The 23,011-nt window shown below is 46.8% G+C and overlaps 1 protein-coding gene across 1 annotated transcript; it reads right to left on the reverse strand.

Annotated features, from left to right (window-relative positions):
• Positions 1-365: 365 nt before the first annotated feature.
• CSNK2A1 (casein kinase 2 alpha 1) lies at positions 366-23,011 on the reverse strand. The gene is made up of 13 exons (XM_027721809.2): positions 22,889-23,011; positions 11,212-11,409; positions 10,091-10,202; positions 9,073-9,174; positions 8,595-8,645; positions 7,679-7,738; positions 6,982-7,065; positions 6,474-6,584; positions 5,559-5,660; positions 4,558-4,658; positions 3,688-3,836; positions 2,341-2,427; positions 366-1,710 (listed from the first exon to the last, which is right to left on the reverse strand). The coding sequence occupies exons 2-13, from the start codon at positions 11,310-11,312 to the stop codon at positions 1,595-1,597; spliced, it is 1,176 nt and encodes a 391-aa protein (XP_027577610.1). The 5' UTR covers positions 11,313-11,409; positions 22,889-23,011; the 3' UTR covers positions 366-1,594.

Here is a 23,011-nt window from a genome sequence, read left to right on the forward strand (position 1 = left end):
GGCTTTGGGATGGGAGGTCACCCAGAATGACTGGTGACATTGCCCCTGCAGCCACGCTAGCTGAGTCCCACAAACATTAGGTGACTGAAAACAAAGTCACTGAAATCCAATGAATGGCAACACACTCAAAAAACCTAAGAATTGGTTCATCATCTCAATGCCCCACCATCAGGGGTGAGACAGAAGAGGAGGCTTTTCTGGTTTTATGGCAAAAGATCCTTCTCCCAGGAGATACTTTGGCTTGTGACATCTGTGTGAGGCTCCTCTGCGCTGCTCCCCCTGTGTGTGACAGGGACAGTGGCTGTCACCACTCCCGTGTCAGTGCACCACCACCCAGGGAGGCCTCTACACAGGGAACTTAAATCTAACCTCGATAAATAAAACCAAATGTTTATTTACACCAAAGAATTCCAACACTGGATCTTTCACATATGAAGGACAAAGTATATATACACAGCAAGGGGTAGCAGGGCTGTAACAAGGGTGCTTTTTCCGTTGTCAATGATAATATTTGTCCACAATTACTGATCTACCATTTCAGTTTAAGTTAACGTCTGCTTGCTCCTTCCTCTCAGTGCATATTTACAAGACTGTGAGGTAACTGGTATTCTCACCACATGGCACGTGAGGGAGGGGATGGTGGGTGAAGATGTGGGACCGGACTTGGCGCAGTCTGATTTTTTTTTTTTTTTCAGCTTTAAGTAGCCACCAGCTCGAAACCTATAGAAACAATTTAAAAACAATATACCCAATAACAAACTAATTCCAGAGATCCAACCCAAGCAACGGCAGGAAGAACCCTCCTGTGAGAAAGGGGCTGATCAGAGTAGGGCTTTACTCTACAGGAGCACCTGTCTCGGGAGGTGGCAAGGACTCCAATTGGATCAGTAACCTCATTTTTAAGACTAAAATTACATGCAAGGGGTGAGTTGGCATTCTGGTTGGCTCCTAAGGAGACATTATCCAATCCAATTAGGGTTTTGGACATTATCTGCACTTATTCCTTTTAAGCTTATCCCACCTCTCCCTACTGGAATTGTCTCCTCAGTGTACCCTGGCTGGGACATATGCAGGACATGGGGTTAAAGCGAGTGGTACTTTAAGAATCCCCCTCCCCTGCCTCACGAAGACTTGGTTTGGTAGTCTCTGGAGAAGAGCACAATCCCCCAAGGTGTAGGCTCGTGGAGGAATAATGGTGGGAACGTGAAGAGAAGAGATTTCCAGCAGGATGCAAGAGCTTGGAAATGCTGTTGATTCATTTGTTATTAAATGAAGAGTACTCTTTTTTTTGGGGGGGGGAATTGGGGGGGGGGAAAGAAAAACTGTCCAAGAAATATTCCATCTGTAGGTATTTTCAGGGAATCCCCTGAGTTACGAAAAGTTCAAGTAAAAAAAGAAAAATCAGCCTATAATAATTTTGTATATAATGACTGAACTACTATAAATCCACAAGCAACAGTTCAGACACGGTGTCTCCAAAGCGTTCATCCCCTCCCTTCCCCTGCCAGGCATGAGCTGCGTCCTGAGGAGAGGTGGAGGGGGAAACCTCTTCCCCACCTGACTCAGCTCAGGCAGCAGGAGACAGAGCCCGTCACTACTGCTGGGCGCCTGCAGCAGCTGGAACCGGCATCCCCAGGGTGGTGGTGGCAGAGATGACGGGTGAGCCTGCTAGAGGTCCAAGGGGTGAAGGTGTTGGCACTGAAGAAATCCCTGGAAGAGAGACAGGGGAGCAGGAATTAGAGTGAAAGCAGCGCGTCGCCACCCAGGACAGCTCAGCTTCTGAAATCAAGTGGTAGCTTTGCAGGTCAGTTATGTTTTCAGAGCTGAGATTAAAGGTCTGTCTCAGTTCTCTGTGGCCTCTGAGAAGGGCTGACTGAAGAGTCACTGATGGGCAGAACAGTGGCAGGATCCCAGAATGGTTTGGGTTGGAAGTAACCTTAGAGCTTATCTTGTGTCAATCCCCTGTCATGGGCAGGGACACACAAGGTTGCTCCAAGCCCCATCCAACCTGGCCTTGAACACTTCCGAGGGATGGGACAGCCACAGCTTCTCTGGGCAGCCTGTTCCAGTGCACTGTCCTTCAAACTGTTGCCAGAAAATCCAACTGCAAAGCACTTTTTAAAATGAGACCAGAAAAGCAGGTCAGGCTGCCCGAGGCCTTATTTATCTTGCTCTCCCACCCACTTCTTTGCAGCCTTCCTTGCCCTTGTCTCCGGTCCCAGGGGATGACCCGATGCCCCACCTGCAGAACTCACCCTCCTGGATCCTCACACCCACCCAGCACACACAAATGCTTCTTTACCACACCAATCACCAAGAAGAGCTGAGAGCAGGACTGACCTGACATCATGCTCGCACTGCTGACAGGAGTGCTGCCACCCGGCATGTTGGACGAGCCCATCCGAGCCTGGTCTTTCACAATGGGATCTAGGAAGAGCACACTACCCTTAGGTGCTGTGTTGCCAAAGAGCTGCTGAGGTACACAGACTGCCCGTGGCCTCTGTGCTCAGCCAGTCCTGGCACATCAACCACCATCTACCAGAACTCAGAAAGTTTTACACCATTTCCAGTGGGAAGCACTCAGAAGGTACCAAGGTCGTGTCACATCAGGGAAAGCCACCTAAATGTGATTTGGGGGTCAGCAGGACTGCTTGACAGGAAAACCTGAAGGGAATTAAGATGAAGTTTGATGTGTTTTCTGTGCTAAGCAACTGTGTAATTGCAGAAAGCAAACCCCAGATCATGGGTGTAGCAAGCAGATAGATTATCACTAATTACAATCATGTGTCACGTCTCTATACACATCCCACAGCAGCCTGTGAGCTGTCAGGAGTGTCACTGGAGCTTGCTGTCTTCTGTGAGATGATCCCAACTTACTAACTTTTTACTTTTCATGCTCTCACCTGAACAGGGACAACCCCTTCCTGCCTCCCAGGCCTCCTGTGTCAGACAAGGGAATCCCAAATTTTGCCTTTCCTCATGCTGAGCTCAGCACTACCTGTATCTCTATGTGGACACAAAACTGCCTGTTCATTCAACTCTCACATTCCAAGTTTTTGGCTTTACTAACGCTCATACCTGCAAAACATTTCACTGGAATATTTCCCGCAGGTGTAGCACAGATCTGCAGTTTGTTAATTACAGGGGTTCTTTTAGCAGCAAGAAAAAAAATCCCACATCTGAGCAAATGCTGACATTTTGCATTGTTGCAGCTGTTTCAAACCCCTAAATATCAATATTTGTGAAAACCAGCAAACATTTAGAAACATTTACCAGTGAAAGTTACATTTTTGCTTGCAAACCCAAAACCTGAATATACCAGTGGCTAAACAATTTAACAACAAAAGGAGTTACAAGGCCTGTTTCTCAACAAACCAGACATCTCTGGGTTTATCAAAACATTGGAATCCATGCACACCTGCTGAAAGCAGCTGCAAATCACATCATTTAGGTGACCTTCCCTGATATCACCTGATGATTCATGGGCTCAACACAGGTATCCAACACTGGTTCCTTGGCTGGTGTAGGTGGCAGTGGCCTATTTTACCCACCCCAGAGACCAGCAGCCTCAGCTCCAGAGCAGAGACCAGGCTTATTATTGTTGCTGTTCTCAGTTCCCATCTGCACAACCCGTGGGAACAGAGACTTCCCAGGGGCAGATCTCTCAGGGCAGCAGCTGATACTCACAGAAGTAGGGGTGTTCCATGGCTTCTCTCGCTGTGAGTCGTGACTGGTGATCGTATCGCAACAGCTTGTCTAAGAAATCCAGAGCTTCTGGACTCACCAGATGTTGGTTCTCGCTGTGAACAAAGCGCTCCCATCGCTTACGGGAGTGTCTGTGGGAAAAGAGACCCAAATCAGGCCGGGCAGGGGACAGCCATGCCAAAATTCACTCTTTTAAGGAGCAGGAACTGTGACAGATGTCCGTCCCCGAGAGGGCTGGTGCGGCAGCCGCAGGGCTGAGGCGTTCCTGAACATGAAGCAGCAGTGCACTGTGTCTCCACGTGGTGGCAGAGCTGCCGTGGCCCCAGCACACTCACTGTGGCCACCACAGCCCTCGGCACAGCCAAAGTGGCCACCACAGACCCTGCACAGCAGCAGGATTCATTCAGAATGGATTACAGGCCTAAAATTCCAGGTTCTGCTCTTCTCTTATGCCCCCAACATTGGTTCCTTTAGTTTTAGTATCACACAAAATAACTCTATGAAGGGAAAAAGAATATGTAAATGCCACCTGAAGCAGCACCTGATTTTCCGTGCTGTAATGCTGAGAAACAGCACTGTTTGTTCCCCCCAGACCGTAGAGCATTTGCCCTTCACGCTTTCTGCTCCAGCAGTTCCTTTATTGCCTGGATGACATTTAAAAATCTTTCCTCAGGTCCATTTCCATATAAAGGACTATGAGAAGCACTGGCTAAAGGGACCAAAGGCACAAAGTGACAATTCTCCAGAATTCTGGCTCTGGTTTCTCCCCTAAGTTTTTGTTTGCTTCAAGGTCTGTTGACAAAGCTGTAACTGTGTCCAGATCTACCAAAGAGACTCCAGACATTGGCTCACCTGCCCAAGATGTCATTGAAACGTGGATCCAGCTCAATGTTGTATTTGTCAATGTAGTCATACAGATCTTCTGTCCCCAGCACCTTGGCTATCCTCACCAGCTGGGAACAAACAGAAAAATAAGTCACTACTGTGAGGGGATGATAATGCTGGAGCCCACGTGAAGATACAGCAGCACATTCCCTTGGAAGCTTGAACCTGGTCTCAGTGGTCTGAACCAGCAGCCATAGAGTCATCCTGTGGCTCTGGCTTCCCCAGCCACACACAGTCCCCAGCATCAGGAATGTGCCTCCACTCACAGCCAGAACTCAGTACCCCAAGGCAGCCAGGAGGGAGCCACATACCCTAAAATCTCCAAAACCTGAGACTTTGCAATGCTAACTCCCTTTGTAGCAAGAAAACATTCAAAACCAAGAGAGGAGAAGGCAAGAATAACTGGTCAAAAAACCAGAAACTCTGGCTCTTGCATGTGAAGGGTGAAGCACCACCCCAGAGAGCTCCAGAATGGAGGTTTGAGAATAAAAGGTCTCTGTTCTGGAATATTTGTATGTTAGTCACATGCAGAGCATGTGGTAAAGGTTTAAGTATAAATATTCTGGCTTACAGGCAACACATCAAGGATTTCAGAATCTTGATTATAAACCTGCACCAAATTCAGTTTCTATACAGAGAGGGGGGAAGGTGGATAGTGGCAAGGGCTTTCCACATAACCTCAGAAATAGTCAATCTGTGTACCAGAACACACCAGCTGTAATGTAACTATTGTTACAGCTTTTCCCAGACACCTACTGAGGAGCCCCTAAGCACAAAGCTCTATAAATCCATTTCCATTTAATTGGTTACATAATCTTGCACACTTGAGAAAAGGAATGTGGCTTCAAACTGAGCAAAGAAGCCATTAGAGAAATGCTTAAATCCTTCTCCAGATCACTCGACAGAAGCCTAAGCAGGAAGTCTTCATGGTGCTAAGAGAACAGAGATTGTACATGACCAGCTCTCACCTGATCATAGTTGTCATGGCCATGGAAAAATGGTTCCTTTCGGAATATCATACTAGCCAACATGCAACCCAAGCTCCACATATCCAGACTGTAATCATACATCTGTACAAAACCAGAAGGACAATTCAATTTCTAATGAATCAAGCAGAACAGACTTCCAAAACTAACAGGGTATCCCCCCTCCCTCCAGTGATACAAACGTGGCCACATTATGCTGGAAAGAGACTGAACTATCTTCATGTATCTTGATCCCTAAACACTGTTTGGCTCAGTGTTCCAGTTACTCAAACTGGGATACAGCAATTAGCAGGACAGCAGGAATCCTAGTTCCATCCCTGTCCACCAGGATATTAAAGATCAGTGCCTTTTTCTGTTTTCACTGCAGGCTCCAATGTTATGGACCATCGAGAAGTGCGTGTGGGGAAGGTAGGGATCACAACAAGCAACAAAAGGCGTGGCCTCCCCAAGGTCCACAGGCAGGTGAGGATGTGCCTTTTTTCAGAACCAGTACAGTATGAAAGTCACCAGGAACACTGTGATTTCCATAATGCAATCTGCCATCAGATATGGGGATGCTTTTATAGCTTAATTTAGAAGTTCATGCAGTACTCGCTGTTCCCACAGGGGCTTTGTTTCATTCCTGTACCTTACTGCAAACACAGCCTTGCTGAAAAAATATTCAGCATTTGTATTCCAAGATCCATGATGATAGTTCTGCAGCTCTTCCTCAGGTCCTCAGACTACCCATTAGTTTCTTTAACTCAGAATTTCTTTAATTTTATGGCTGCTCTCTGCCACACATTTTGGAACAGACTTTAGCTTCAACTCTCTAGACATCTGAATTTTGGGTTTGTTACCTTGAAATGGCACAGACTTTCCATACAAAAGTCAGTGAGAAGTCCTGGTAATTCTTACCTGATAATCTACAAGGAGTTCAGGTCCTTTGAAATATCTGGAAGCCACTCTGACATTGTACTCTTGGCCAGGGTGATAGAATTCAGCCAAACCCCAGTCTATTAGTCTAAGCTAGAAATGGTAGAAAACAAAGAAAAGAGGCTCAAGGGGTGCTCCAGCTCTCCAGTGGCTGAACAACACTGCAGGTGAGCTTAGTCTGAAGTTAATTTACAAGTCTTCTATTTTCAATTCATTTGATCAGAGTATCTGGTTACGTTTTCTCCCCAAACCCGTATCACCAACCAGTCTAAATAAAATACCTCTCCTTGCAACCCTGTCTGTACACGTGACCCCATAAAAGCTTCAAAAAGCAGCACACAGAATCTCATTTTACAGTTCTCCACACAAGGGGAAGCGCAGTGCCCTTTGAAGGGGTCTGCTAATACCACTACATAGGAGTACCCAAAAGGGATCCCAGTTTGCCAAAAGCAGGACCCTCCCCCCCTGCCCCCCAGCCACCCCACACTACCTTTCTGTGCTCATGGTCAATCATGACGTTGTGAGGTTTGACATCTCTGTGCATGATTCCCATGCTATGGCAGTAATCTAGAGCCTGCAGGGGACAAAGAAACAGACACTGGAGTCACAAGGACCTCTCAAGTTCAACCACATTCAGGAGTATTTGCACATACACCAAGTGTAATTAGACTGTCCAGAGTTACATCCTGGACTAGACTCACTGATCACAGAACTGGAATTTCAGAGTCCCTAAGAGCATAGTTACTAGGCACTATCGATCAAACAAGGCCCCCTTTTCCAGACTCCTAAGGAAAAAATTACTTGTTTCAGAAGAATGGACAAAGACATTTGACTCACATTACATTAGAGCACAAACCCAGCCAGCAACAGCTTACAGTTGTCTGTTTTCAGAGGCTACATGTACTTCTGATTCAGGACCTTAAGCTATCTCAGTGTACTGAAAGGCTCTGCTAGCCTCAAAAAAAAAAAAAAAGGCAAAAAAAAAAGCCTAGCATTTGTTGCAGAAACAAGGCTGAAAAAAAATCAATACTGAGTTGACATTTTTCTGCCCCATTCTTTCATAGGCTTTCTCTTCCCTTCCCTTAGTGATAGGTCACTATGATCAGTGACATGAGAACCATCTCTACAGGATTAGCTGAGATCAAATCCTAGAAATAAACAGCCAAAACAGCAAAACACCAACTTACCTTCAAAATCTCATACATGTAGAATCGAATATCATAATCTGTTAATGTCTGGTATAATTGCTGTGGGACACAAACACATCATATCAGTGTTTAACACCCAAAAAACCCATCACATCCCTGCCAATCCAGAACAACCCAGCCCTGTCCTGGGCTGCTGTGGTTCTCCAAACCCATTTGAAGGACTAGTCCAAGTTTCCCAAGATACTCTGATCCCACACCCAACTCTGAGCAGTTTGTTTCTCTCCCCTTACAAATCCCACACATAGTTTACTCCCAGCTCTGCTCAGACAGCACATTCTGGTCCCTGTCACTGGCTACCTCCAGTTTCACCTGCCCAGCACCAGCACAGGCCATGCCTGCACTCTGGGTCACAAGAAGGCTGAGGGTGCTCTGCAACATTAAATAGCTATTCCTAATGGCATTGCACTGCCTTTCTTCTCCTGAGGCGGGTCAGTAGGAAGGGGACAAAGAAACATTTAAATCCCTACTCCCAGGAGTATGAAAGGCCACAGAAACAGCAAAGAAATATTTAAATCCCTATTCCCAGGAGTATGAAAGGCCACAGAAACAGCTGTTCAGATTTAAAGTGGTTTCAATAAAGAGTTGTACACATAAAAGCAAAATGCTTCCATAAGACAGGCACTGATGGGCCACACAGTAACAGATTCATGTGCTCCCCAGTTTAAATACCACTTGGAATCTGAATTCTCACCTTTTAACTTCTGTGGCAAAATGGTACTGAAGGATTAATTACAAACTTCTATCCCAAGTGTATTTACCTTTAAGCACAGTTCCTATGCTGGAAGGAAATGATTAAATAGCCTGCCTGACCTGTGTATTTGACTTTCCCCTCAAAAAACAGAACGAGTGGCTTTCAAACAGAAAAAAAATGAGAAGCTCACATCCCACACTGTACCTTAAAGTCTGTGTTGTTTACATGTTCAAAAACCAAAGCGGGTGTCCGAGACTAAAACAGAAAGAAAAGCGTTCAGCCATGGTAAGTTGAGATAATATGTTTCCATTTAGGATCATTAATTAAACAATTTTTTTCTCCTAAAACTGCACAAAATCCCTCTGCCTCAGATATATTTATGATTCTCCTCAGACAGAGAAAGCAGAGCCAAAGCCCACAGCCCCTGGCAGCACTGTTTGCAGAATGAATTAACTTCTCTCAGCTCACTGGTATCTCTTCCTCACAGAGTGAGAAGCTGAAGGGACCTGTGGGGGAAGGGCCCTCTAAAAGAAGTTTATCAGATGAAGAGCTGATCTTATTAGTCAATTCAAAAGCAGGATTTAAGAGCAGGGATAAACAAAAACCCGGATCAGAGCTGAAGTCAAACACAGCAACTTCACCCATAACCCCAGAGTAGCCTTTCAGTTGCTCCCATACTCACCACAGGATCTTTTACTATATCTGCAAGGGTGATTATATTGGGCCCGCCTCGCAAGTTCTCTAAGATCTTGATTTCACGCTTGATTTTCTTCTTTTTAACAGGCTGAAGAATAAAAAACCCAAAGTGTAAGATAAAGCACTGCAGTAAAGTGAGGCTAATAGCTCAACACCCAGATGACTGCAGATCAGCAAAATGCATCAGAGCCTTTGTAATATAACCTGAGTATGCATCACTCCAAGAAGGGCTCAAATATCTGCTGTCTCCTTTCTAACCATACAACCCTGACAGCTACAGACACCAGTTTCACATGAAGGAAAGGCAGGAAGATTTTTTTTTTTTTAAAGCTCTCTGAACATGATCTGATAGGACAAGAGAGAGGACAAGAGGAAACAGCCTCAAGTTCTGCCAGGGGAGGTTTAGGCTGGATATCAGGAAAGATTTCTGCATGGAAAAGGTTGTCAAGCCCTGGAACAGGCTGCTCCAGTGGAGGTATTTAAAAGACACATACATGTGGCACTGGGGGACACGGTTTAGTAGTGGGCTTGGCAGTGCTGGGTCAATGGTTGTACTCGATGATCTTAGACGGCTTTTCCAACTTGAACAGTTCTGTGATTCTATGATATTCCCAGAATTCTTAACTGGCATGTGGCAAATATTTATGAAAGTCCATGGGCTACTGGGAGGGTCACTGAAAGAAGGCCATGCCCACGACAGCATGCCAGGGCACTGGCACCTAGAGAAGGTGAGAATTGTGCAGTCAGCTGTTGAAGCATTGCTTAGCTCTAGGTAAAAACGTGCTGCACATGAGGGCTTCTTTAAGACAGAGCCTAATTCCTTACAGGCAGAGATCTGACTTAATAACCAAGTGCATCTGGAGGCTCAAAATGATGGCCTGTTTCACTGAATGACACTCCAAAGCCAGGCTTTAAGGATTTCAGTTTTAGAACATCAAACAGGCCTTTCTGGCCTCCTGATCGCCTCAAGACAGATTTTATCTGTTGCCCAATCCCCAGCTCACCTTGAGAATTTTAACAACTACTTTTTCATTATTTGTAATGTTGATGGCTTCAAATACTTCACTGTATTTGCCTCGGCCTAATTTTCGAACTAGCTGGTAGTCATCTTGATTTCTGTGGAGAGAAAAGGTTAAAGTTCCAAAGAGCTCAGTCATTTCCATGACAATGTACAAACTGCTCCTTAACACTTCATCACTGCCTCACTTTCCAGACAAAAGGGATTAACTGGTGTCTCCTCCTGACTAGGGTGATTAAGAATTAGGAGAGAAACAGGGAACTTCTATTTGCCCAAGGTAGATTCAATCCAAAACTACGGACTGAAAGCCCAACTATCTTTACAGCATCAGCAAACTCGAGCTATCTCTTCTCCCAGTCTCTCTATATTTGAAAGCTACATTTTCCTTTGTATAATACTGTTAAAAATCAACAAAGGCAGTGACAGCAAAAACTTAAGTGCTAGCCTGTTTAAAAACAGACTAGGCACAAAGAAGCACTTATGCTCAGACGACTGTGTACATTCCAGAAACTGGGAACTGCAGCACAGCTGAGGGCTGAACTCTGCCTGGGCCCTCCACATCCCAGCAGGAATGCAGAGCTATGAAGCTGCCACCGCTGCTGTCTGATTCTGGGAGGGTTTAGTCATGAGCTCAATTTAGACACCTCCCTCCTTCAAAGAGAAGCAGCCGTGTCTTTTCCAGTCACTGGTAGAGAGCAACAAGTCACAAAATAGCATGTACCTATTTAAGTCTGCAGAGTCTCTTCACTCATCCAAGCCAGAAGCAACTTCAGTTTGAAAGACTTTTCACTTCTTTTCAGCCCTGTGCTCAGGGCTAGTTTGATTGTTTCAGAGGAAGACTTTCTTCCCTCTGAAAGGGGATGTTTCCTGACTACCTGGCAAAAATTCTTCAAACTTTTAATGAAGCTGCCGTTCCTTTGCAGCTGAGGATTTAAAAGTTTGATAAGAAACACTCCTTTGAAGAAACACCGTGATCCTAAAGCTTGACATCTGCCAAGGAGCATGGAAAAAGCCTCACGCAGCACAGGCACCTGAACTCCCCGTGCACCCAGATCCACGGGGATTGATCCCAGGGCAGGGACATCCAGAGGCAGCCCAGAGACTTACCCCCACTCAACAACGTGCGACTCATAGTCCCAGTACTCGCGGGGTCTGTGTGTGTTCACATCCGTGTAAACCCTGGCCCTGCTCGGCACGGGTCCCGACATATCAGACAGGTTGGCAGGCGGAAATGACGAGATGTGAAATCAGAGGCGACCTGGTCTGCAACGCTGAGAGGAGGAGAAAGGCCTCGGATTCCTCCACCTGCAGAGAGAATATGAACGAGAGGTTAAATTCTCAAGGTACTATAAAAGTATTTAAGTTAATCATTAAAAGCTGCTGCGAATGAGAGGCTGGAGCCCAGCCACAGGCCTGGGATCGTTTGTCAGAGCTTGGAAGCAATTTGTCTGCTCTCCCTCACACAAGACGGGTCACTTGGCCCCCCTAACAAAGCCCCTTCCAATCTTGCAACTTTCAGCACGTTGTTTCCAACTTCTGGTTGCAGAGATAACTTTCCAAAAGGAAAGAAATGTCATGAATTCTGTATCTGCAGGCAGACTCCTTCTTTTCAGCTCCAGAGCGAAAGCAGCAGCCACAGGCTGCAATCTCATCTCTTCTCCATCTTGTGCCACCCTATGTAACCAAACCAATTCTGCTGGGAGGGGAACCCCTTTTAGTCACGACTTTCTACAGCCAAGGCATTAAATCTGACTGTCCAAAAGACAGCAGCATCTGTGTTGGATTATGATGCTTTACTCAAACTAGAAAGAAAAATTCTGCTGCAAGAGTCTGAAAATGTTTCTTTGCATCTGCTTGTCCAAAGCATTTGGTATGCACCTCCAATTCTTCCTCCTTATAACTGGGTTTTTGCAAAGCTTCTGTTAGGTTTTATCAGTATTGAGACTAGTCAAAAAAATCACTCAATAGAAAGTTACTGTTTGTCAAATACTCTGAATTTTTATCATCTATAGCTGAACACCTTATCATCTATATCTGAATATTTAAGACAACAGTAACTCACTACAGTTTTATTTCAGTATTGTCCTACCTAAAATAAATGTAGTGCCTTTGCACCTCTCAAATCTTTCACGAGTTGACACATTTTTAGGTGCTTAAGTAAAGAATCTCTTTGTCAGCTTTCAAGATAACTGGCAGGGAGGGGAGCTGTCTCAGAGCATGGAAGGGCTCTGTTCAGTGTGCAGCACATGGCAGGGACCCACAGCCCTGTGTATGGGCTCGATCAGTGGGCAACACTATGACCTAAATGAATGTATTTATTTGCTATGCCAATCTTACTCCTTCACAGAAAACAAGCAACTGACAGACTGCAGGAGGAAATAATAGCCCCATTAATCAGCAATTAATTGAGAAAAGACCTAGAAATCTGCTCGGAGCAGTTATCGGGCTATCAGGACAATGCAGACCAGAAGAAAATTCTAGAAGCAGCAAAATCCTGCTCTACTGGCAGTGTCCTGTTGTTTATTCAAGGTCTGCAGTGCTTCAGCTGCTGGGAGGACCCAGCAAGAACCACTGGCTGTGAAGACGGTGAAGGACCTGGGGGCACAGGTCTGATGTCCCTTCACTGTGTCACACAACCTGACCAGCAGCTGGTCCTGCATCCAGAGGCAGAAACATCCATGAGGGCTCTCTGGCGTGGACAAAGCCTCCTCGGGTGGGACACACCTCAGCAGCTGAGTTGTTTTTTGACCTGCTGACACACCAATGGTGTTGGAGGCAGCTCCAGGTAGACAGGGTTGCAGTAATCCAGTCCCAAGGTTAAAAAGGGACATGACTGTCCCAAAGTGCACGGAGGCCTCACACCAAGAGGGTAAGGAGGGGGCACTTCAGCCTGGTGTGCAGCTAATGGAAGAATATGAAGTATTCCTAAAAATATGACAAGTCTATTCCCGGACAATATGTTAGTTCTCTAACAAAACACACTTCTGAAGAAGATGAGGTAGCAATCATCTAAGACCTCAAAGCATTTATGTGGCATGACTCAGACACTTAGAAATTAGATGTATATTCCAAAAACGTCCTCAGGCATTCCCAGAGCATGCAAGTTTACTAGAACACTCTAGTACAGTGAGATTTGTTAGATTTCAAAGTTCAGTCACGGTGGTTTTGTTTCTCCTCATTCCATGTGCTCCTGGCAGAAGATGCACTGGCTCATTTCCTCTGCCCAATACTCCTCGTGTAGGAATTAACTGAACCTATACATGACTTAGCAATTTTAATTTTTAAGCACAACCCAGTATCAATAAAGCACATGTGACTGCTCCAGCTCACCCAGCTGAGCAAGATCAGTTTCAGCAAGGAAAAAAAAAAGAAAAAGAGAATAAAAAAGAAAGAAAAATCAATCACATTATCTAAAGATAGATCAAATTTCACAGTGGCTATTTTTTGTCACGTAGCTCTAGCCTAGCTCAAGCAGCACATTGTAACTGGCTGCTCAGAGAAGGGCTTTTTCAGGAAATCATCGACTGTAGCTTCTAAGAATGGCACACAATGTCTATTTACGAGGGTAGGTATTATTGTGTGCTGTTCTTTATACAGGAAGGGGAGAAAGTCTGCACGGATAATTTAATTTTGAAGCAAACAAAGTTACAGACATATATAAACTTACCCTGCCTGAAAGCTGCTCACTCACTCTGCTCAAAACTGCCAAGGAATTCATATAGATTTTTCTTCCACTGCCCCTGGAGGGGGATCATTTTGCAGTGGATCCAAGTTCCTTGGCAGAAGGGAATGACACAAATAAGGACGGATAATGGGGACAGGTGTTGACATGCAAACATCAGTTGAGTTTCCAGTTTTTCAGGCAGAAAATCTAAGTATGAGCAGTGATTACACCTAGAGAACTGTCTTGAGCTTGTTACAAAAGATGAGTTCTATTTCTGCAGAACCCAAACAGAATGTTGTCATTTATTAATTCCTGCATTAATGACAGAATCATAGAATAATTTATATTGAAAAGTCTGCTAAACATCATCTAGTCAAAGCAGATGAGATTAGATCAGGTTGCCATGTCCAATGCAGTCCTGAGCATCTAGAAAAACCCAGTGTAAAAATTTTAATTTCTCTGGTAGAGAAGTGTTTAACTAGGAAACACAACCATGAGCTTTCAGAAAACATACCAGAGGTCACAGAGGGAGGAAGACAAAGCTCCCAGCTACAGTCTGACATGCTATTCACTGCAAAGGCTTCCCTGTGCAAGGACACAGAGCAGTAGTCTGCTGCCTGAGCAGCTTGGCAAGATTAGCTATTTTGTGCCAAAGTTCAACAAAAGGGTAAAAAGCCTCTCAATGCTCACTTTAAATCTGATTTTTAAATCATTTTAACTTAAATCACAGTTACAAACTCCCTCATTTTTAAAAAGGGATGCTATCATCCTTAAAATGCACTCTAATTCCAAGGGCAACCCCTGCCCCCATGAGGGATTTGATATCTTGTGAAGGATCCATACTTCCAGCACCTATTCCGATTAGCACAGGAATTTCCTACACCCTCTGTCCTTCCAGACATATCCACTTACAGCAAGTAGCAACAAAACACAGCTAAGAAATCCATGCAGATTAGTTTGAGAAGCACACCTACTTAGCCTCTAGTAAAATTTGCCCTTTTTTTTTTTTAGTCAAGAATAACTGAGATACTGGAATATCTTTTTCCTCCTTTTCAATGGAAATGTTTTTGGCACCGAGCTTCTCTCAAGCTGAGAACCTTAAACCTAAGAAGTTGCACCAGTATGACACAGCACTCCCACAGGCTCCCAGTAAGCTGGAAGCCAAGAGCTTCCCAGAAGACTGGTGTCCCAAGGACCCTGCAAGTGCTATCCAAGTGATGACCTTTGTGGATAAGGTTTGGAGTATAAATAATGCACCCAGGAACACAAGCACCGCTTGACACGGGCTTCCCTGCTGCTCACAGCATGACCTGCCCTCCATGTGAACAGTGTATTGCCAGGAAGATCCAAGTTCATCCAGATAGAGAGGAGTGAACCCAGCAAATCACGTCCAACACCACAGAAACCTGGTTTTATTAGCAAGGACCCACCTGAACTTGATTTCAGTGAGCCCATAGCAAGCCCAGGGGAGTAGGACAGGACCTGAATTGTCCCAAGATGACCTCAAAGTGCCAAGAAAACATTCCCATCACTTTATCAGTTCCAGACAGACCGTCCCAGAGAAGTTCCCCTTCCTCTCGAGGAGAAAAGCGAGATGGACAGATTGGCCAAACAGGTCTAAGACCTCGCTCTCACTTGTACTTTCCCCACGTAAGCTCATTACAGTGGCGACTGTGCCAGACTAAGACTGTAAACAGGCTGAGACAGCAGCAGGTTTGTTGTGAAAGAAGAAAAGCTCTGTCAGTGCAGAAGAGCAGAATTACAGAATCAAAAGGTTATTCCTTTCTTTTATCTACAACTGCAAGCAAGATGTTTACCTTTCATGGCAAATGGCTCAAACCCAGCCTCTGAAATCACAAGTGTGTAACGTGATTTATTAGGGTGAGGAAGCATTACAATGATCAGATAAAACTGCTGATGATTTCCTCCACATAGCCCACGTAGCCCTGTAATCCTCCCAAGGAAGAGCACTTGCTCCTTCAGAGTTCGGAGAACAGCTACTACTGCAGAGACACCACTGAAATTAAAAGATCAAGACATGCCTAAATACTACAGTACAGCCTGGTGGCAGCCAACATCTATCAGCACCCAGATTACCTTTCAAAGAAGAAATAATAATCAACTTAATAAAAAACATGCTTTACCTCGCAAAAGACCCCGATTTACGTGTTTTCATGATGCTGAAACTGCAGCAATACAAGCATGGAAGAGATGACCTCCAGAAGTCCCTTGCAACCTATATTTTTCTATGATTTTATAGCTAAAATAGAAACAAGCCTGGATTAACAAAGCTGACACTACATCCTTTCCTGAAGATCATTCACTTACTAAAGGGACATCATCAACAGAAGCACAGATTTTAAATCTGAGTCAAAAGAAAAAGCTAAGGTTTGAAGTTGAACTTTTCCCTGGATATTGTTTTGGAACAGCACAGTCTACTCCAACTGCATTTTCCACCAAAGTTATTTTGCAGATTTCTTTTAAATAGCTGGTTGTGAGGAATAACAAATCACGATATCCAAAGACCTCAACATTCCCTTAAAAAAAGAAACATGAACAGTCGTGATTAATTCAAAACAAGACATGGCCAGTCACTAGGGAAAGCAGTTGACAGGTTTAGTTATACTGGAAGAAACATCTTGGAGTAATTCTGTACTAGAAATATCCTAAAATTTAGATTGGCTCTTCCTTCATCAGCTTGACTGATCCCCCCCTGAATTCCTTGCAGTTCCTGCCAATGAAGAAATTATCCCTTGCAACAAGGATCACGATCTATATGGAAGTCACAGGACCGACCACGGAATGGTTTTAGTTTTACCGTCACTCCGTGTTTTACAATACCCTGCACAGTCTTGGGGAAAACTTCCCTGTCCCACTTTCCCAATGCCGAGAGCAGCGTCTCGCACGTCTGTCACCCTCCAGGATGCCCTGGCAGTGGCTCTGGTGCCCACACACCCTCCTGGCAGAAGGTCTGTCACGCTTTGTCTTCCTTTTTGTTCAGACCTGTAACAGCTAAATTGTAGCAGAGCTCTCACAGACCCTCTGCGGGTCTCCACTGTCTCAGCCTGGTTGGACAACTGTCCTTTGCCAAGCGTCAGTGTTGGCAACAGCACACGGACCTGGGTCAGGACAGCCGGGATTTCCTCCAGCAGCAGTGATGGGAATGCTGCTCACTCCATCTCCTAAGGGATTTTATCCAGAACAGACAACCTTTAAAACTCCTATCTCCCCACTTCTCTCCCCCAAACCCCTGGACTCTCTCTCATATTTTCAGAGCTAAGTTAGTCCACAGCACATGGGGCAAAGGGAAAGCTTTTCTTAACACAAAAACCCAAGGCTGATCTTGGATGAGGCCGTGGGCAGCGACACCAGCAAGACACCCAAGCCCCAGCACCTCTGGCTGCTCCTGCCACTGCTCCCAGCCTCCCACAAACACAGCAGACATCCTTACTGCCAGGGCTGAGGAATCCTGGCACAATCCAACAAAAATGCCTGTAAATGTAACCAGGAATTGCCAAACTAACCTCCCTGTACACACACCAAACAGAGGCCTTCTGCAGGCACCTCTTCCCCACCCCGACAGTTCAGGCCGAGCAGGGAGTGCAGGAAAGGTCGGCGAGTTTTTTTGGACCTACATCCCTTCAGGCCTGCCCTAAAGCCAAAGAAAGACTTCAATGGGAAGCAATTCTTTTTTATTCCAAGAGCACTAACAAAACTAAAGCTCCTACTGCTGGAGCTTCAGACAGTATTCCAGTTACCAAAACTACCATTTCTGAGATCCCAGCCAGGGAACTCTTCCTGAAGGCTCACAAAGGGGAATGTTTCAGCACCACTACAGGCTCTTCAGAGCTGACATCAGGCTCCACTGGCAGCGTCCCCTGGAAAGTTCTCCCTCCCTAATTGCTGCTAAGTGACACAGTTGTTTTCCTCATTAATTAGTAGGCACAGAGCACTGCCAGGCCAATCGTTCAGCTGATTTGACTCTGGTTCATGTACAGAGAGGGATTTAGCCAGAACTCAGACAACTGACCTGTACCTGTGCAACAGCTATACAGTTCCAACTGATCTGACCAGGCAATTCCCAGAGGCAGGAACAGTTACCAGAGCCAAAGGATAAACCAGTTACACTGCATGTAACTATTTCTTCAGGAAATCCCTGTGATCAGCTGTTCCATGGAGCAGGCAATGCACCACAAACCATCTCCACTGCTCAGCTGGCATCCAGCAGGCTCAGCAAGAACCACCCGGTGCAAACCCCTGCCAGAAAGTAAAGTTCTGACATAATCCTCTAAAAATTTATCATTATTAACACAAGATGAACCCAGCTACAACCACCTCAAAATCAAACAGGAAAAAACAGCTATTAAATTCCAGCAATCAGTGTAATAGCTATTATGCCCTGGGTACCCAGTGCTGGGCTTATAAACTGATATATATACAGTTTTATACACAGTTAGAACTGTATAAACCCCAGTGCTGGCTCCTGACACTGCAGGTGATGTGAATGTACCAACCAAGATTTTAATATTTCACCCCAGTGTTTTGGAGATGAACTGAAGCCTGGTGACCTCAGCACTCTCACCAGTGTAGCCCTTGGGGACACAAATGCTGAACCCACCACTGCCATGTCAAACAACCCCACAGCATCCTCCTTTTCACACCCTGCAACCAACCCCCCAGCAAAGCCACTGTGCCAAAACCTGTAATTTAATTTTTAGACTCAGCTGAAATGAACCTGGATGCTGCACGGTGAGCAAAAAGCCCCCCTTTTCCTTCTGGAGTACAATAAAAGTGTGGAAGAAAGGCTGGAATTCAACAGCACACTGGTAACAGGCACAGAAACCTGTGACAAAGCCTGGGAGAGGAGGAACATTGCAGGAGCTCTTGCTTTCCTACACTGGAAATTAATCTGTTGTGCGCGTCCACGCTCATCCATTTTCAGAACACTAAAAATAAAGATTTTCTGACAACTCACACACACGTGTGCAAAGATGCTCTGAGAAAATGCCTTCTCCTAAGGCTTTGGCAACAACAGGGAGAGGCTCCATTTTGCCTCCCTGGACAAGCAGGAGGAACTGGGGGCACTTTTCCCCACCACAGTAAGACCTTTCCCACCCAGGGAAAGCAAGTTCTGGCACGTTAATTCTGTGTTAGCACTGCACAGCACACTGGACTCTCCCCACACTTGGCTTAATTAAAAGAGGACTAATTTAGCCTTTGGTTGTTCTAGAAGGTGCAAGGGCAGAGCCTCCTTCTCTGCAAAAATGGAGTGAATAACTTCCAATTTTCTAGGACTGCTGTTGACACTCAGAGACATGACTATCCAGTGGGAAACCTGCAGCCAAGTTCTGCCTCGACTCAAAATTATTTTCTGCTTTCATCTAGTACACATTTTATTCACCATTCATGTTTAATAAATTGCCATAATATGAGCCAGCCATTACGTGGACAGCAGCTGGACAGCCTGCTTTAGAAATTGCCTCTGCATAGGGTAACATTCCTTAAAAATTAGAACTCGGTAAAAAGGACGTAACTCTCAGAAATGAACTGTGCAAAAATAGAATTACTGAAATTGTAACTTTCCAAATGTGAGTCTGTGGTGGTACCAAGTCCACAAAGAACTCCAAGCCCCCTTTCTGCTTTTCACCTTCCCAAAGCAGCAGCATGAAATGAGTAATAAAATCATTTGCTTGAATAAAACTGCCCAGAGCAGTGTGAACACAGGAGCAGGTAAAACTCATGTCACGCTCATGTTGCTGCTCCTCTGCTGCTGACACCTGACCAACAGAAGATATCCATGAACCACTGATCCCATGACCACATCAACAATCCCATTTCTCATCAACCTTTCCTATGGACTTGTTAGTTTGGCACCTTGATGGCAAAAGGTTTCAAAAACCAGGTTGGAAAATCACTCTGCTTTCAGACCCAGCACTGACACCAGCTGAGAAAGCTGCAGCCTCCTCTTCCAAGCAGTTTTTCTAGGTCCAAAGGAGAACTCCTTTTCTCCAATTACATTCTGTAAATTCCAGGGAAGTCAGCTCTTGGAAGCCCCTGGAAGGAGATATCCAAGCTCAGAAAAATTATCCAAGATCTGTCTTGCAATCAATGTTTGCAGCCAGACTGAGTCACAGCAGTCCTTCTTGATTTTAAAATTTGGGAGGTTTTTTTCCCCTCTCAAGACCTTTAAGGGACAATAAGATCTAAGATGGCATCAATCTCATCCAGGGAGTTTCTAAAACAGATACCTTAATGTAAGCAATTCCATAATGGAGGAACAGTGGAGGTGACAGGTCTGGTAACCCAGAAATAAATCCCTGCCTCTTCAGAAATGTGACATGAAATTAATCACACCACCACAATGTCACCCATTTCCTTCTCCTGCCTCCCTTTCCCTTATTCCTCAGAGGACACGAGGAAAGACAAAAAGAGAAAATTAGTTCTGTAAGGAGAAAATGGAGAAGAATTGAAGTGGAAGCTGCGAGGACACCCACCATTTAATAAAACTGGGAAAGGTTGGGGCCCTGTCCCTTTTATAGTTTCTTTCTCTGTAACTCCACAAATCTATAACCACCTTTCAGCATCCTGTATTCCACTTCCAACCCATTCCACACCGATGCACCCAACCTGCCTCAAATATCAATCAGTCAAGTCTTTCTGTGTCTCACCCTCAGGAAATGGTGTTTTACCAAGTGTTTCCCCAGCAATCCCCACTCCCAGCTTTGCATCTGCATTCTCACATCCCACCAGCTTTTTTTCAAGCAAACAATTAACTGTCCCTGCACAAACCCTATGGCATAAAACATTCCATGATCCAATTTCCTCCACATTTCCTAGAACTCACCGCCAGTTTTACTATCCCTCGTGCAAAGAGCCATGTTCCCAACATCCAGCAAGCCTCATTTTCCTTCAACCCATGAACCCATGATGTTCCCTTCCTCCACCCTGTTTCAGCTCCTCAAGGGCAGCAGGTGAGTGGCCAAACTCCCTGGTCTGAGTGCAGGACATGCACACCCAACTCTACCACCAGCCACGAGGGAACGAGAGGACAGCAGGTTTCACTAACAACAGAAATTATATTACCAGGTATTACCATAAATCACCAGAGAAAGGTGAAATAAAGGAAATTTCTCCCCATTGCCAAGATGAAAGGGAAGGATCACTGCCTAACACCAAAGATCTACGTTCTTCATGCTCAGGGAAAGGTCTGGACCTTTACAAAAAGCCCCTCCCCGCCTGGAGGCACCCAAGGAACTGGGATTCCAGCTGCATGGCATGGGTGGGTCTCCTGAGGGCAGAGTGCTGCCTGCCCTGTCCATGGGACTGGACATTCCCATTCCAGTTTTCATTTTCCAGTGCCTCCACAGAGGATGGACCACTCTTGGTATGTTTTACCCAAGCATGGCCCTGTGCTGTAGGAATCAGAACATTCAGAAACCAATCCTAGTTTTTGGGACTAACCAAGGAACTGATCAAGCTTTACACTTTCCCCCAAATCCTACCCTGAGTCTTCCCAAGCTGAGCCTCCCCTCTCCCAGCACAACCTTCACCCTTTTCTACATCACAACAGCAGGAACAACACAGGGATGAGCAACTCCTCTGCCCCTGCTGATGCTGCACCTGGAATCCACACCAGGACTCACACCCAACACCCCGGTCTGTTGGCAGGACCAACGAGCACCAAACTGAGCAATTCTGTTTCTGAAAAGAAAGTGCTTTCCAAGAACCAATAAATCACTCCCTGCCCCAAGCAGAACTGCTGGGTCTCCACTTGATTCCTGCTGTGCCCAGGCACCTCTGAGTCCTTCTGAGGGCTCTTCCCAAGCCATCTGGGGAGCACATGGAGCTTCCCTGAGGAACCAGGTGGGCAGATGTGGAGCACAGGGCACAGCCCCCTCCAGACACATCAGCCTGGCACTGAGGGAGTAGCTCCCCAAGGCCCCAGCCCAGGGTCAGGTTTAAGCAGCACAAACCCCAAATCATCACAGACCCCTATCGGGGGTATCAGGGTTGGAAGGGACCCATCAGAATTGAGTCCAACTCCTGGCCCTGCACAGGACATCCCAACAATCCCACCCTGTCCCTGAGAGCTTTGTCCAAATGCTCCTTGAGCTCTGGCAGCCTTGGTGCTGTGCCCACTGCCCTGGGGAGCCTGTTCAGTGCCCAACCACCCTCTGGGGGAAGAACCTTTCCCTGATATCCACCCTAACCCTCCCCTTACACAGCTCCAGCCATCCCCGGGGTCCTGCCACTGGTCACAGAGAGCAGAGATCAGTGCCTGCCTCTCCTCTTCCCCTGAGTGTTCATAATCCAAACTTTATTGGTTTCACCCAAAGCCCTGACTAAGAAAGAATAAAGTGATCTGACATACACGGGGTTCCATAATCTTATCTGACCTCACTTACAAAGCGTATTTTACCAACAGCCACACACAGCTCGCTGCCCCCAAGGCACAATGAACCAAATTACAGCTGGGACCAGACTGACCACCGCCGCTTCCAGAGGAGACACCGGCGTGGGAAGCCGTGAGAACGACCTTCCCCTCCGCCCAGAAAGGCCCAGATCGGAGTCCCTGCGCAGCCGGGGGTGGCGGTGAGCACCAACAGGCCTCTCCCTGCCCCTCCGCATCCCCCCGCTTCTCCGGGCAGGGCGAGGGAGAGGCGAGACCGGGCAATATAGGTAAATAACACCTACACGGCCCGAACGAGCGAGCCGGGAGCGCTGGGGGAGGGGACGGCCCCGGTCCCGCGAGGCCCTGCCCTTCCCTGCGCGGCCGGGGCCGGCCCCGGCCCGAGCCGGAGGGGCAGCGGGGCGGCCCCTCCGCGGCCCCTGCCCGCTCCCCCCGTGGGCTCGAAGCCCCTCTGCGGGCAGGACGCGGCGGGCCCTGCCCCTCCCAGCCGCGCCGGGCCCGCCCGCTCCCCGCGCTCGCCCCTCAGCGCCGTCGCGGCCCCGCTCTGCTGAGGGGCGGCCGCGGCCCCCCGGCCCCACACCGCGCCCGCGGCGGAGGATGGGGGGGGCGGGGAGGGGGAAGCACAGGAGGCGCGGAGGCGCCTCTCCCCCGCCGCCCCCTCCACCCGCCGCCGCCGCGGGGCCCCGCACGGGCGCGGGAGTCGCCGGTACCTGGCGCGGCCGCCGCCGCCGCCGCCGCCGCCGCACACAGACAATATGGCGGAGGCACAAGGCTCGGCCGCCGCCGCAGGGACCAGAGCGAGGCGCGCCGGAAACGGAACCCAGCGCGGCCCC

Source organism: Pipra filicauda, unplaced genomic scaffold (assembly GCF_003945595.2).
Source record: "Pipra filicauda isolate LSUMZ 115617 unplaced genomic scaffold, ASM394559v2 scaffold385_size793830_pilon, whole genome shotgun sequence".
Lineage (NCBI taxonomy): Eukaryota > Metazoa > Chordata > Aves > Passeriformes > Pipridae > Pipra > Pipra filicauda.